This window comes from Hemitrygon akajei, unplaced genomic scaffold (genome assembly GCF_048418815.1).
Source record: "Hemitrygon akajei unplaced genomic scaffold, sHemAka1.3 Scf000054, whole genome shotgun sequence".
NCBI classification, from domain to species: domain Eukaryota; kingdom Metazoa; phylum Chordata; class Chondrichthyes; order Myliobatiformes; family Dasyatidae; genus Hemitrygon; species Hemitrygon akajei.
Window position 1 is genome coordinate 2,590,057 of NW_027331940.1, and position 17,071 is coordinate 2,607,127.

Sequence of the window (17,071 nt, forward strand, 5' to 3'; positions counted from 1 at the left end):
TTCACCGTTCAATCATGGCTGAACCCAGATCCCACTCAACTCCATACACCTGCCTTTTCACATTATCCTTTGATGCCCTGACCTATCAGGAGCTTCTGCCTTAAATATACCCATGGACGTGGCCTCCACTGCAGCCTGTGACAGAGCCTTCCCGAGATTCACTACTCCCTGGCTCAAAAAATCCTCCTCTCCTGTTCTAAAGGATTGCCCCTCAATTTTGAGGCTGTGGCCCCTAGTTCTGGATACACCCACCATGGGAAACATCTTTCCACATCCACCCTTTCTGGTGTTTTCAACATTCTGCAGGTTTAAAACAGATTCCCTTGCATTCCTCAAAATTCCAGTGAGTACAGGCCCAAAGTTGCCAAAACACACCTCATATGATAACCCCTTCATTCCTGGAATCATCCTCTTGAATCTCCTCAGGACTCTCTCTAATGACCACACATCTTTTCAGAGGTACTGAAAAGCTGTTGACAACACTCCTGTAGTGCAGCCTGACTATACAGTCTTGTAAAGGCTCAGCATTTATATTCGATTCTCTTTTTTGCCGCCTTTACCACAGACTCGACCTTTAAATTAATCTTCTGGGAGTTTTGCTCGAGGCTCCGAGGTCCCTCTGAAGTCGTTCTGCACCTCTGATGCTTGGACCTTCTGCCCATTTAGATAATAGTCCGCTCCTTTCACCAAAATGCATTATCATACATTTCCAACACTGTATTCCATCTGCCACCTTTTTGCCCATTTCTCCAATTTGTCTCAGTCCTGTTGCAATCGCACTACCGACCCCTCCGCCTATCTTCATATCATCCGCAAACTTTGCCACAAATACATTCATTCCATCATCTAAATCACTGACAAGAAATCTGCAAGTCAGTGGTCCCAATACTGATCCCTGCGGAACACCACCAATCACTGGCAGCCAACCAGAAAAGGCCCTTTTTATTCCCACTGGCTGCCAGCTGCCTGTCAGCCATTCCACTACACGTGCCAGTATCTTTCCTGTGACGCCATAGATTTTTATCTGGTTAAGGAGACTCATGTGCGGCAGCTTATCAAATGCCTTCTGAAAATCCAAGTAAATGGCACCCACTGACGCCTTTGTCCACCCTGCTTCTTACTTCCATAATGAATTCTACCAGAAACCATGCTAACTTATATTGTCATTAGTCTCCAAGTACCTCGAAACCTCAGCCATAATAAGAGACTCCAACTCTGTCCCAATCACTGAAGTTTGGCTAACTGGCCTATAATTTTCCTTCTTTTGCCTTCCACCCTTCGTAAAGACTAGAGTGACAATTGCAATCTTCCAGTCCTCCGGGACCATGCCAGAATAAAGTGATTCTTCAAAGATCATGATCAATCCATTTGTCATCACTTCAGCAACCTCTCTCAGGACTCTGGGATGCAGTCCATCTCGCCCAGGTTACTTTGCACCTTAAGAGCTTTCAGTGTGCCGAGATGTTTTTCTTTTGTAATAGCAATGGCACTCACTCCTACTGCCTGTCACTCGCAGACTGCTGGCGTCTGGAACAGTGAAGATATATGCAGATTGCACATTATCCAGTGTTCCAGCATTGACTCTCACCTCCCTTTTAATCTTTATATAACTGAAAAAAAAGTGTTTATTATCCTGCTTTATATTATTGGCTTTTCTGCCCTCATATTTAATCTTTTCCCTACTTATAGCTTTTTTAGTTGACTATTGTTATCTTTTATGCCCTTTCCTCAGCTTTTATGCAATCCTTAACTTCCTTTGTCACCCATGTTTGCCTACAAGTGTCACTTGAGAACTTCTTCCTCCGTGGGCCGTATCCATCCTGCAACTTGAGACCTATTCCCAGAGGCTTCAGCCATCTCCGCTGGCATCCTTCTCCAATCTACCTGGGAAAGCTTCTCTCTCATGCCTCTGTAATTGGCTTTATTCCATTGCGATCATCTCCGCTAGTATCCGTCTCCAATCTACCTGGGAAAGCTTCTCTCTCGTGCCTCTGTAATTGGCTTTATTCCATTGCGATCATCTCCGCTAGTATCCTTCTCCAATCTACCTGGGAAATCTTCTCTCTCGTGCCTCTGTAATTCGCTTTATTCCATTGCGATCATCTCCGCTAGTATCCTTCTCCAATCTACCTGGGAAAGCTTCTCTCTCGTGCCTCTGTAATTCGCTTTATTCCATTGCGATCATCTCCGCTAGTATCCTTCTCCAATCTACCTGGGAAAGCTTCTCTCTCGTGCCTCTGTAATTCGCTTTATTCCATTGCGACCATCCCCGCTAGTATCCTTCTCCAATCTACCTGGGAAAGCTTCTCTCTCGTGCCTCTGTAATTCGCTTTATTCCATTGTGATCATCTCCGCTAGTATCCTTCTCCAATCTACCTGGGATAGCTTCTCTCTCGTGCCTCTGTAATTCGCTTTATTCCATTGTGACCATCTCCGCTAGTATCCTTCTCCAATCTACCTGGGAAAATGTCTCTCTCGTGCCTCTGTAATTCACTTTATTCCATTGCGACCATCTCCGCTGGTATCCTTCTCCAATCTACCTGGGAAAGCTTCTCTCTCGTGCCTCTGTAATTTGCTTTATTCCATTGCGATACTGATACTGTCAATTATGCTTCTCCTTCTCAAACTGTATTATGAATTCACTCATATTATGATCACTACCTCTTAATGGTTCTTTTACATTAAGCTCCCTCATAAGATCAGGGCTGTTACACAACACCCAATCAAAGATAACCTTTCACTGAGTCGTCTCAAGCACAAGCTGCTCTAAAACGCTATCTCGTGGGAATTCAATAAATTCCCTCTCTTGCGATCAGACTCCTGACGTTTGTTTGATTTTCTTATTCCCCGTGTACATTGAAGTCCTGCAATACAACTGCGTCATTAGCTTTAACACACGCCTTTTCCAACTCCCTTTACAATCTCAACCCCACACATTCGCTATTTTCAGGCCAATATAGGGTCCCTATAAAGCTTTTTTTTAAACTTACAGTTTCCTATCTCCACCCACAAAGCTTCATCATTCTCCAACCCTATGTCACCTCTTTCAACAGATGTGATTCCACCTCAAACCAGCACAGCCACATCACCAACGCCTATGCCTTCCTGCCTGTCCTTTCGATAAGACGTAAATCTTTTAACGTTAAGCTCCCAGCTATGGTCTTCTTTCAGCCACGACTCAGTGATGCCGACAACATCATACCGACCAATCTCTAACTGCGCCAAAAGTTTGTCTACTTTATTCTGAATGTTGCGTGCATTTAAATACAATGCGTTTAGTCCTGCATCTGCGCCCTTTTGAATGTTGTGGATGTGGTACAATTTAACAGTTTGCTCTGTCTGTATGTGAACCCAGTCATTGGCTTGTCCTTCCTTACATTCATGTTAAACCCATCATCTACTTGTAAAACTGCGGGTTCATCCACAGCTCTATCGTCCTAGTTCCAGTCCCCCGGCCAAAACACTCCCAACAGCTCCAGTAAATCTGCCCGGAAGAATATTGGTCCTCATCGGATTCACGTGCAACCCGTGCCTTTTGTACAGGTCCTACCAACCCCGGAAGTGGTCCCAATTATCCAGAAATCTGAATTCCTGCCCCCTGCTCCAAATGCTCTGCCACACATTTCTCTGGCACCTCATTCTATTCCTATTGCCACTGTCGGGTGGCACAGGCAGCAATCCTGAGATCACTACTTTTGAGGTCCTGTTCCTCAGCTTTTTTCCTAACCCCCTGTGTTCGGTTTTCCAGACCTCCTCCCTTTGCTTTTCCTATGTCGTTGTTACCAATGTTTGTCACGACTTCTGGCTGCTCAACCTCCCTTCTCAGGATATTGTGGACGCGTCCAGAAACATTTCGGACAATGGCACCTGAGAGGCAAAGTACCATCGGTGTCCACAGAATCGCCGACCTGCCCGCCTGACTTTAGAGTTCCCTATTACCGCTGCCATCCTCTTCAGCTTCCTGCTCTTCCGCACATCATCGGGGAATTGCCTGAGTTCATGTACCGGCTCCTCGGAGAATAAGAGACTGTAGACCAGTGCGGTGTGTGTTACATCGTGACTGGCTCAGCCTGGAAAAGGAAACTGAAATTATGTTCCTTTTCTGTGGCTCAGTACCGACAGCTTCATCCTAAAGGAGTGTCAAGAACATGGGGTCCATTGTGAGAGAAGTAAAAGTCAGTAGAGCAAGTAAATGCCCCCCCCCTACTGTTACCCTCTGCAGGGTTGCACAGTTCAGCAGAAGCTGAGCAGTGAAAGCAGTGAAACCACCCGCTCCACGCAACACTCTCCTCCCCAGAATCACGTGTGCACTTGGTGCTCGCTGGAACACCGGGGAATCTGCAAACTACCAACAGAGGGGAGAGTGGGGCCTTTAACAGCGAATCTGAATCTGATCAGAAATGTTTCTGGGCCATCGTTCATTTTCGGACACTGTAATCTCTGATCACCCGATTTCACCCTAACAATGTCTTTAACGAGTATTCTTTTATTAAAGAAAATATGTCGTGAGCTCCGTGTTCATCAGATCAGGCATTGACAACCTATTTCTCTCCGTCCAAAGATGTTCAAAGGAAACACATGGAGACTCTGCGGACACAGACTGAAACACTGAGAGTGAACACGATCCTGATGAGGGAGAAGGTGAAAGTTTTCCAGCTGGTTGATCGATACGCTGAGCTGACGGTCATTTCTACTGTTCGAGATCGGAGACTGGTGGAACATGAGCTGCTGGCAAGAGGCAGAGACCACGAGGAGTGGAGACAGAAACATCTCCACAGAGAGCTGGAAAAACTCCGGACTGATCAGTTATTCAAGAAGAGGTTTCTTCAAAAATTGAAAAGATCTGTCTTTAGAAACAAATCCGGGATGTCCGCAGCAGTGGCCGGAGTCCCAGGGATCGGGAAAACAACAATGGTACAGAAGATTGTTTATGACTGGGCCACGGGGAAAATATACCAACAGTTCCAGTTTGTCTTCAGTTTCAAATTCCGGGATTTAAACTCCATTAACTGCAGAATAAACCTTAAAGAACTGATTCTGCATCAGTATCCCTACTTTGGGAATATCCTGGGAGAGGTCTGGAAACACACAGAGGGACTGCTGTTTATATTCGATGGATTGGATGAATTCAAGGACAAAATCAACTTTGTTGATGGTCGGAGAGACACAGAATCACAGTACACAGATCCTGAATTCAAGTGCAACGTGTCTGACATTGTGTACAGTTTAATCCAGGGCAAGCTGCTCCCAGGGTGTTCAGTGCTAGTGACCACCCGCCCCACTGAGTTACATTTATTGGAAAAGGCAGACATCAGTGTCTGGGCTGAAATCCTGGGATTTGTTGGTGAGGAACGAAAGGAATATTTCATCAGGTATTTTGAAGATCAGACGGTGGCAAAAGCTGTTTTCAAACACGTGAAGGAGAACGAGATCCTGTACACCATGAGCTACAACCCCTCCTACTGTTGGATTCTCGCTCTGGCACTGGGCCCTTTCTTCACACAAAGAGACAGGGACCCACTACGAGTACCCAAGACCATCACCCAACTGTACTCCTACTATATTTACAACATCCTGAAAAACCACGGCCGTGAGATTGAGAACCCCCGTGATGTGTTACACAGGGCTGGTCAGATGGCCTTCAGAGGAGTGTCCGAGAAGAAGATTGTGTTTACAGGTGGAGATTTGATCAGGTACAATCTGCAGCCTTCCCAGTTCCTGTCCGGGTTCCTGATGGAGCTTTTGGAGAGACACGATTCTGCCCGGAGTGTGGTGTACACATTCCCACACCTCACCATCCAAGAGTTTGTAGCTGCAGTCGCACAATTCTTGAATCCACATCCCGGGGATATCCTGAAATTCCTTACAGAAGTCCACAGCACGACAGATGGGCGATTTGAGGTATTCCTCCGTTTTGTTGCTGGTCTCTCCTCCCCAATGACAGCTCGGGGTCTGGAGGAGTTTCTGGGTCCATTTCCTCATCAAACAACCTGCCGGGTGATTGACTGGGTGAAGGAGGAGTTTAAACGGCAGATTCGAAACACATGGAGTGAAGCTGGTAGAAGGAGCCTCCTGAACACATTGCACTACCTGTTTGAGTCTCAGAATCGTGGATTGGCTCAGGCCGCACTGGGATCTGTGGAAACACTTTCATTCAGTGGAATTACTCTGACCCCGATTGACTGCGTGGTCCTGTCTCATGTCATCGGACTCTGTGACACAATAAAACACCTCGACCTGCAGGACTGCCACATTCAGTGTGAAGGAATCCAGCGGCTGGGACCCGGGCTGCACAAGTGCCAGGAGTTGAGGTAACTTGGTTTGTCTCTCACTCTGAACCATGAAACTGTCTCATTGTGTTGTTTCAATGTAAAGGAATTTCGGTAAATGTGTAGTAAATCAGATTGTGAAGAATTGTGACAAATGCCCATGAGATCGGTCGGTAATTCCCCAAGGACGGGAGGGTTCTGTGGTTCCTTGTGAAGGGATGTTGGAGACTTCATCAGATCAGTGAACAACGGCCATTGGTTTAATGGTAGTAAATCACAGGAATGGCCGTGTTTCTCACTGCCTGTGACAAGTCCATTGACAATGTTCCTTCTCACTGTTACTGACACGCAGACCGACACTGACTGCAGCAGATGGGTCAGAGATTCGCACCCCCTTCCCGGTGAGGGACAAGAGACCGTCAGCACACTGTCCCAGTGAGAAGGGAAGAAATACCATTGTGAGATTTTCCTCCCACTGTCATTCCCCGTGTGTGACTTTGCTCACTTCCAGATACGCAAAGAGCGAGGGCACATCTCCTCTGGGGCTCTGTTCAGACCCAACACACACATACAAAAAAATTCTGCATCCTCTCGTCTTGTAGGGTTATTGTTTACCCTTGGAATCCTCCTGTGGGACCTCTCATCCCAAACCCCCTTCCATTCTTTGGAATCTTGCCCCCATCCCCATTCCTCCTGTGGGCTCTCTATTACTCGTTCCTCATCCTCCTGTGGGACGTCTTTTCCACACCCCCCCCCCCCCTTCCTGTGAGATCTCTCCTCCCCATCCCCCTTCCTGCTGTGGGATCTCTCTTCCCCATCCCCCTTCCTCCTGTGGGATCTCTCTTCCCCATCCCCCTTCCTCCTGTGGGATCTCTCTTCCCCATCTCCCTTCCTCCTGTGGGATCTCACTTCCCCATCCCCTTCCTCCTTTGTGATCTCTGTTTCCCATCCCCATTTCGACTGTGGTAACTCTCCTCCCCATAGAATCATAAAATCTTAGAACACTACAGCACAGAAAACAAGCCATTCGGTCCATCTAGTCTGTACCAAAACCTTATTCCGCTAGTCCCATTGACCTGCACCCAGTCCATAACCCTCCAGTCCTCTCCCATCCATGTATCTATCTAATTTATTCTTAAAGCTGAAGAGTGAGTCCACATTTTCCACATCGGATGGCAGCTCGTTCCACACTCTCACCACCCTCTGAGTGAAGAAGTTCCTCCTAATGCTCCCCCTAAACCTTTCCCCTTTCACGCTGAAGCCATGTCTTCTCATATTTATCTCTCCTAATCTATGTGGAAAGAGCCTATTCGCATTTACCCTGTCTATACCCTCATAATTCTGTAAACCTCTATCAAATCTCCCCTCATTCTTCTATGCTCCAAGGAATAAAGTCATAACCTGTTCAATCTTTCCTTATAACTCAACTCCTGAAGACCCAGCAACTTCCTAGTAAATCTTCTTTGCACTTTTTCAAACTTACTGATATCCTTCCTACTTCCTTCCATCAGAACTGCACACAATACTCCAAATTTGGCCTCACCAATGTCTTATACAACCTCACCATAATATTCCAACTCCTATACTCAGTACTTTGATTATGAATGCCAGGATGCCAAGAGTCTTCTTTACAACCCTGTCTACCTGTGACGCCACTTTCAGGGACTTACGTATCTAAAACCCAGATCAGACTTCCAATATATCTCGGAGTCCTGCCATGTGCAGAAGTTCGCTGATGACACGGCCATAGTGGGGTGTGTCAGGAATGGACAGGAGGAGGAGTATAGGAAACTGATACAGGACTTTGTGATATGGTGCAACTCAAACTACCTGCGTCTCAGTATCACCAAGACCAAGGAGATGGTGGTGGACTTTAGGAGATCTAGGCCTCATATGGAGCCAGTGATCATTAATGGAGAATGTGTGGAGCAGGTTAAGACCTACAAGTATCTGGGAGTACAGTTAGACGAGAAGCTAGACTGGACTGCCAACACAGATGCCTTGTGCAGGAAGGCACAGAGTCGACTGTATATCCTTAGAAGGTTGGCGTCATTCAATGTCTGTAGTGAGATGCTGAAGATGTTCTATAGGTCAGTTGTGGAGAGCGCCCTCTTCTTTGTGGTGGCGTGTTGGGGAGGAAGCATTAAGAAGAGGGACGCCTCACGTCTTAATAAGCTGGTAAGGAAGGCGGGCTCTGTCGTGGGCAAAGTACTGGAGAGTTTAACATCGGTAGCTGAGCGAAGGGCGCTGAGTAGGCTACGGTCAATTATGGAAAACTCTGAACATCCTCTACATAGCACCATCCAGAGACAGAGAAGTAGTTTCAGCGACAGGTTACTATCGATGCAATGCTCCTCAGACAGGATGAAGAGGTCAATACTCCCCAACGCCATTAGGCTTTACAATTCAACCGCCAGGGCTTAAGAACTTTTTAAAAGCTATTATTAATGCTTTTTGAGATAGTGATTTAGATGCATATCATATTTTTTACTGAGTTAAGTATTGTATGTAATTAGTTTTGCTACAACAAGTGTATGGGACATTGGAAAAAAAGTTGAATTTCCCCATGGGGATGAATAAAGTATCTATCTATCTATCTATCTATCTATCTATCTATCTATCTATCTATCTATCTATCTATCTATCTATCTATCTATCTATCTATCTATCTATCTATCTATCTATCTATCTATCTGTTCCTCCGCACTCTTCAGTGCCCTACCGTTTATCGGGTGTGTCGTACCTTGATTTGTCCTTCCAAAATGGAACACCTCACACTTCACTGCATTAAATTCCACCTGCCATTTCCTGGCCCATTCTTACAGTTGGTCCAGATCCCTGTGCAAGCTTTGAAAGCCTTCCTCGCTGTCCACAACGCCTCTATCTTAGTGTCATCCACAAACCTGCTGATCCAATTTATCAAATTATCATCTAGATCATTGATATAGACAACAAACAACAATGGTCCCAGCACAGCTCCCTGAGACACACCACTAGTCACAGGTCTCCAGTCTGAGAAGCAATCATCCACTCCCACTCTCTTTCTCCGACTCAGCCAATTCGAATCTAGTTTACAACCTCTCCATGGATACCTAGTGTCTGGACCTTTAGAACTAACCTCTTATGTGGGACCTTTTCAAAGGCCTTACAAAAGTCAAAGTAGACAACATCCACAGCCTTTCCTTCATATGCATTCTTGATAACCTCCTCGAAAAACACTACAGGATTCATTAAACACGATCTACCACACACAAAGCCATGTTGACGATCTTTAATCAGCCCTTGGCAGTCCAAATCCTTGTATATCCGATCTCTCAGAACACCTTCCAATAATTTACCTACTACTGATGTCAGTCTCACTAGCCTGTAATTATCTAGTGTACATTTGGAGCCTTTTTCAAACAACGGAACAACATGAGCTACCCTCCAATCCTCCGACACCGCACCCGTGGCTGAGGACATTTTAAAAATTTCTGTCAGGGCCACGGCAATTTCTACTCTAGTCTCTCTCAAGATACGAGAAAATATCATGTTTGGCCCGGGGGTTTATCTACCTTTATTCGCTGTAAGGCAGCAAGCAGCTCCTCCTCTTTAATATCTGCATGTTCCATGACACTACTGTTTGTTTGCCTTAATTCCATATCCGCTATGCCAGTTTCCTGAGTAAACACTGACGCAAAAAACTGTTTAAGATCTCCCCCATCTCGTGAGGATCCACACATAGACGACAACTCTGATCTTGTAGGGGACCAATTTTGTCCTTTACTATCCTTCTACTCTTAATGTACTTGAAGAAACCCTTCGGGTTTACCATCACATTATCTGCCAAAGCAACCTCATGTCTTCTTTTTGCCTTCCTGATTTCCTTCTTTAGTATTCCCTTACATTTTCTATACTCTTCAAGTATCTCATTTGTCCCTTGTTGCCTATACCTGCTAAACACCTACTTAACCAGATCGCCAATATCCCTTGAAAACCTCGCAAGACCATTATCCTCCTCCACATCACTATCTGCTCTAGCACTCTGGTTCCCCTCCCCCTGCAACCTTGTTTAAAACCCCCGGAGAAGAACTTGCTAAATTACCGGCAAGGATGTTAGTCCCCCTCCAGTTCAGGTGCAAACTGTCCAATTCGAACTGGTCCCACCTCCCATGGAAGAAAGCCATATTGTTCAGAAACATGAACCCCACCCTCATGCACCATCTCATTAGCCACGTATTTAGCTGCAATATCTTCCTATTTCTAGCCTCACTAGCACGTGGCACGGGTAGCAATCCATCTGTGAGATCTCGCTTTCCCATCTACCTTTCTTCTTCTGGCCTCTCTGTTCCCACTCCCACTTCCTTCCAACTGTTGGATCTCTCCTCAGCATCCACCTTCCTCCTGTGGGATCTCTCTTCCCCATCCCCCTTCCTCCTGCTGGATCTCTCTTCCCCATCCCCCTTCCTCCTGTGGGATCTCTCTTCCCCATCCCCCTTCCTCCTGTGGGATCTCTCTTCCCCATCTCACTTCCTCCCGTAGCATTTATTTTCCCCATCCCTCTTCCTCCTCTGATAGATAGATAGATAGATAGATAGATAGATAGATAGATAGATAGATAGATACTTTATTCATCCCCATGGGGAAATTCAACATTTTTTCCAATGTCCCATACACTTGTTGTAACAAAACTAATTACATACAATACTTAAGTCAGTAAAAATATGATATGCATCTAAATCACTCTCTCAAAAAGCATTAATAATAGCTTTTAAAAAGTTCTTAAGTAGTTTACTTAAATACATTAAATACAATCAACCCCGTCACTTTAACATATCTTACTCCTGGCGGTTGAATTGTAAAGCCTAATGGCATTGGGGAGTATTGACCTCTTCATCCTGTCTGAGGAGCATTGCATCGATAGCAACCTGTCGCTGAAACTGCTTCTCTGTCTTCCCCACCCACTTCCTCCTGTTTCGTCTCTCGTCCCCATCCCCATCATCCTGTGGGATCTCTATTCCCCATTCCCCTTCCTTCTGTGGGATCTCTATTCCCCATCCCCCTTCCTCCTGTGGGATCTGTCGTCACCATCCCCCTTCCTCCAGACGGATTGCTCATCCCCATCCCACTTCTTCCTGTGGGATCTCTCTTCCCTATTCGCCATCCTCCTATAGGATCTCTGTTCCACATCCCCCTTCCTCCTTTGGGATATCTCTTCCCCGTCCCCCCTCCTCCTGTGGCATCCTTCTTCCCCATCCCCCTTCCTCCGGTGGGATCGCTGTTCCCCCTCCCCTTTCCTCCTGTGGGATCTCTCTTCCCCTTCCCACATCCACATGTGGGATATCACTTCCCCATCTTCCCGCCTGAGTGAACTCTCCTCCCCACACCCCTTCATAGAATCATAAAATCATAAAACACGAGCGCACAGAAAACAAGCCATTTGGCCCTTCTGCTCTGTGCCGAAACTTTATTCCGCTTGTCCCATTGACCTGTACCCAGTCCATAACCCTCCAGACCTCTCTCATCCATGCATCTATCCAATTTATTCTTAAAGCTTGAGTACGCATTTTCCACATCAGATGGCAGCTCGTTCCATACTCTCACCACTATCTCAGTGAAGAATTTCCCCCTAAACCTTTCCCCTTTCACCCTGAAGCCAAGTCCTCTTGTAATTTATCTCTCCTAACGTCTGTGGAAAGAACCTATTCTCATTTACCCTGTCTATACCCCTCAGAGTTTTGTAAACCTCTTTGAAATCTCCCCGCATTCTTCTGCGCTCCAAGGAATAAAGTCCTAACCTGTTCAATCTTCCCCTGTAACTCAACTCCTGAAGACCCGGCAACATCCTAGTAAATCTTCTCTGCACTCTTTCAATCTTATTGATATCCTTCCTATAGTTCAGTGACCAGAAATGCACACAATACTCCATATTTGGCCTTACCAATGTCCTATACAATCTCAGCATAACATCCCAACTCCTATCCTCAGTACTTTGATTTATTAATGCCAGGATGCCAAAAGCCTTCTTTACAACCCTGTCTACCTGTGACGCCACTTTCAGTGAATTATGTATCTGAACTCCCAGATCCCTCTGTTCCTCCGCACTCTTCAGTGCCCTACCGTTTATCGTGCATGTCCTACCTTGATTTGTCCTTCCAAAATGCAACACCTCACACTTGTCTGCATTATAGTGGTGACTAGTGGTGTGCCTCAGGGATCTGTACTGGGTCCAATGTGTTTTGTCATATACATTAATGATCTGGATGATGGGGTGGTAAATTGGATTAGTAAGTATGCGGATGATACTAAGATAGGTGACGTTGTGGATAGTGAAAGTTTTCAAAGCTTGTTGTTCAAAGATTTAGGCCAGTTAGAAGAGTGTGTTGAAAGATAGCAGATGGAGTTTAATGCTGATAAGTGTGAGGTGCTAAACTTTGGTAGGAATAATCCAAATAGGACATACATGGTAAATGATAGAGCATTGAGGAATGCAGTAGAACCGAGTGATCTAGGAATAATGGTGCATAGTTCCCTGAAGGTGGAATCTCATGTGGATAGGGTGGTGAAGAAAGCTTTTGGTATGCTGGCCTTTATAAATCAGAGCATTGAGTATAGGAGTTGGGATATAATGTAAAAATTGTACAAGGCATTGGTAAGGCCAAATTTGGAGTATTGTGTACAGTTCTGGTCACCAAATTATAGGAAAGATGTCAACAAAATAGAAAGAGTACAGAGGAGATTTACTGGAATGTTACCTGGGTTTCAGCACCTAAGTTACAGAGAAAGTTTGAACAAGTTAGGTCTTTATTCTTTGCAGTGTAAAAGGTTGAGGGGGCACATGATAGAAGTATTTAAAATTATGAGGGGGATGACCTGGGTAGTCTTTTGCAATTGAGAGTAAGGAAGGTTAGAACAAGAGGGAATGAGTTGAGAGTTAAGGGGCAAAAGTTTAGGGGTAGCACGAGGGGGAACTTCTTTACTCAGAGTGGCAGTTGTCTGGAACGAGTTTCAGTAGAAGTGGTAGAGACAGTTTCGATTTTGTCATTTAAAGTAAAATTGGACAGGTATATGGACAGGAAATGAATGGAATGGAGGGTTATGGGCTGAGTGCAGGTAGGTGGGACTAGGTGAGAGTAAGCGTTCGGCACGGACTAGAAGGGCCGAGATGGACTGTTCCCATGCTGTAATTGTTAAATGGTTATAAGTTATATGATATAAATTCCATCTGCCATTTTCAGTCCCATTTTTCCAATTGGTCCAGATCCCTCTGCAAGCTTTGTCCACAACGTCTCCAATCTTAGTGTCATCAGTAAACTTGCGGATCCAATTTATCACATTATCATCTAGATCATTCATAAAGACTACAACAACAATGGTCCCAGCACAGATCCCTGAGACACACCACTAGTCACAGGCCTCCCGTCTGAGAAGCAATCATCCACTACCACTCTTTGTATTCTCCCAAACAGCCACTTTCGAATCCAATCGACAACCTCTTCATGGATACCTAGCGTCTGAACCTTCTGAACTAGCCTCCCATGTGGGACTTTGTCAAATGTTTTACTAAGGTCCATGTAGACAACATCCACAACCTGTCCTTCACATCCATCCTTGGTAACCTCCTCGAAAAACACTACAGGATTCATTAAACATGATCTACCATGAACAAAGCCATGCTGGCTATCTTTAATCAGCCCTTGGTTGTCCAAATCCTTGTATATCCGATCTCTCAGAACACCTTCCAATAATTTACCTACTACTGATGTCAGGCTCACTGCTCTGTAATTATCTGGTGTACTTTTGGAGCCTTTTTCAAACAACGGAACAACATGAGCTACCCTCCGATCCTCCGGCACCAAACCGGTGGCTGAGGACATTTTAAATATTTCTGCCAGGGCCCCTGCAATTTCTACACTAGTCTCTCTCAAGGTCCGAGGGAATATCATGTTAGTTCCGGGGGATTTATCTACCTTTATTCACTGTAAGGCAGCAAGCAGCTCCTCCTCTTTAATCTCTATATGTTCCATTACACTACTGTTTGTTTGCCTTAATTCCATATCCGCTATGCCAGTTTCCTGAGTAAACACTGATGCAAAAAAAACTGCTTAAGATCTCCCCCATCTCGTGAGGCTCCACACATAGACGACCACTCTGATCTTGTAGGGGACCAATTTTGTCCTTTACTATCCTTTTACTCTCAATATACTTGTAGAAACCCTTCTGGTTTACCTTCACATTATCTGCCAAAGCAACCTCATGTCTTCTTTTTGCCTTCCTGATTTCCTTCTTTCGTAATCCCTTACATTTTCTATACCTGCTAAACACCTACTTAACCAGATCACCAGTATCCCTTGAAAACCAAGGTTCACTATGCCTGTTAACTTTGCCTTTAATCCTGGCAGGAAGATACAAACCCTGCACTCTCAAAATTTTACCCTTGAAGGTGTTCCACTTACTGAACACATCCTTGCCAGAAAACAACTTATCCCAATCCACTCTTCCCAGATACTATCTTATTTCCACAAAATTGGCCCTTCTCCAATTCAGAACCTTAACTGGTGGACCAGTCCTATCCTTATCCATAATTATCTTGAAACTAATGACATTATGGTCACTGGACCCAAAATGTTTGCTTACACATACTTCTGTCACCTGACATGTCTGGTTCCGTAATAGGAGATCAGGTACTGCACCCTCTCTCGTTGGTACCTCAAGATATTGATTTAGAAAACTTTCCTGAACACATTTGACAAACTCCACGCCATCTAACCTTTCTCAGAATGGGCATCCCCATCAATATGTGGAAAGTTAAAATCCCCTACGATTACAACTTCCTGTTTCTTACATTGGTCTACAAACTCTCTAAAGATTTGCTCCTCCAATTCTCTCTGACTATTGGGCGGTCTATAATACATCCCTATTAGTGTTGTCACACCTTTCCCGTTCCTCAGCTCCACCCATATGGCCTCTATAGACGAACCCTCCGGGCTGTCCCGTCTGTGCACAGCTGTGATATTCTCCCTGACTGGTAATGCCACTTCTCCCCCTTTCATCCCTACCCCCTATCACGTCTGAAACAATGGAACCTCGGAACGTGAAGCTGGAGCTTTTAAGGAATATAAAAGTGTATAAATCTCTGGATCCTGACAGGATATTCCCTAGGACCATGAGGGAGGTTAGTGTAGAAATAGCAGGGGCTCTGACAGAAATATTTCAAATGTCATTAGAAACGGGGATGGTGCTGGAGGATTGGCGTATTGTTTATATTGTTCCATTGTTTAAAAAGGGTTCTAAGATTAAACCTAGCAATTATAGGCCTGTCAGTTTGACGTCAGTGGTGGGTAAATTAATGGAAAGTATTCTTAGAATGGTATATATAATTTTCTGGATAGACAGGGTCTGATTAGGAACAGTCAACATGGATTTGTGCGTGGAAGGTCATGTTTGACAAATCTTACTGAATTTTTTGAAGAGGTTACGAGGAAAGTTGACGAGGGTAAAGCAGTGGATGTTGTCTATACAGACTTCAGTAAGGCCTTTGACAAGGTTCCACATGGAAGGTTAGTTAGGAAGGTTCAGTCGTTAGGTATTAAAATTGAAGTAGTAAAATTGATTCAACAGTGGCTGGATGGGAGATGCCAGAGAGTAGTGGTGGATAACTATCTGTCAGGTTGGAGGCCAGTGACTAGTGGTGTGCCTCAGGGATCTGTACTGGGTGATACTAAGATAGGTGGCGTTGTGGATAATGAAGTAGGTTTTAAAAGTTTGCAGAGAGATTTAGGCCAGTTAGAAGAGTGGGCTGAACGATGGCAGATGGAGTTTAATGCTGATAAGTGTGAGGTGCTACATTTTAGTAGGAATAATCCAAATAGGACATACATGGTAAATTGTAGGGCATTGAAGAATGCAGCAGAACAGAGTGATCCAGGAGTAATAGTGCATAGTTCCCTGAAGGTGGAATCTCATGTGGAGAGGGTGGTGAAGAAAGCTTTTGGTATGTTGGCATTTATAAATCAGAGCATTGAGTATAGGATTTGGGATGTAATGTTAAAATTGTACAAGGCTTTGGCAAGGCCAAATTTAGAGTACTGTGTACAGTTCTGGTCACCGAATTATAGGAAAGATGTCAACAAAATAGAGAGAGTACAGAGAAGATTTACTAGAATGTTACCTGAGTTTCAGCACCTAAGTTACAGAGAAAGATTGAACAAGTTAGCTCTTTATTCTTTAGAGCATAGAAAGTTGAGGGGGGACTTGATAGAGATATTTAAACTTATGAGGGGGAATAGATAAAGTTGATGTGGATAGGTTTTTTCCATTGAGAGTAGGGGAGATTCAAACAAGAGGACATGAGTTGAGAGTTAGGAGGCAAACGTTTAAGGGTAACACGAGGGCTGATTTCTTTACTCAGAGAGTGGTAGCTGTGTGGAACGAGCTTCCAGTATAAGTGGTAGAGGCAGGTTCGGGATTGTCATTTAAAGTAAAATTGGATAGGTATATGGACAGGAATTGAATGGAGGGTTATGGGCTGAGTGCGTGTCAGTGGGACTAGATGAGAGTAAGCGTTCGGCACGGACTAGAAGGGCCGAAATGGCCTGTTTCCATTCTGTAATTGTTATATGGTTATATAGTTATAAGTCCTGCCCCTCCTGCAACCAAGTCTTACTAATAGCAAAAATATCAAAATCATCATGTGCCAATCCACGACGTAAACTGATCGGCCTTACGTACAAAACTCCTTGCATTGAAATAGATGCACCTGAGAACATTTCTGTCACGTACAAACCATTGATATCTGTCTATACAAGCAGTCCTCGCATGAC

At 44.8% G+C, this 17,071-nt stretch overlaps 2 protein-coding genes across 2 annotated transcripts in view; both read left to right on the plus strand.

The window, feature by feature from the left end:
- Nucleotides 1-17,071, plus strand: part of LOC140721367 (uncharacterized) — a 558,567-nt gene that overhangs the window by 487,553 nt on the left and 53,943 nt on the right. The window lies entirely within an intron of this gene.
- LOC140721344 (NACHT, LRR and PYD domains-containing protein 3-like) overlaps nucleotides 1-17,071 on the plus strand; it is a 47,561-nt gene that overhangs the window by 25,553 nt on the left and 4,937 nt on the right. The window contains exon 8 of the mRNA XM_073036186.1: nucleotides 4,562-6,311. Within this exon, the coding sequence (XP_072892287.1) occupies nucleotides 4,562-6,311 (1,750 nt within the window). The remainder of the gene's footprint in view (nucleotides 1-4,561; nucleotides 6,312-17,071) is intronic.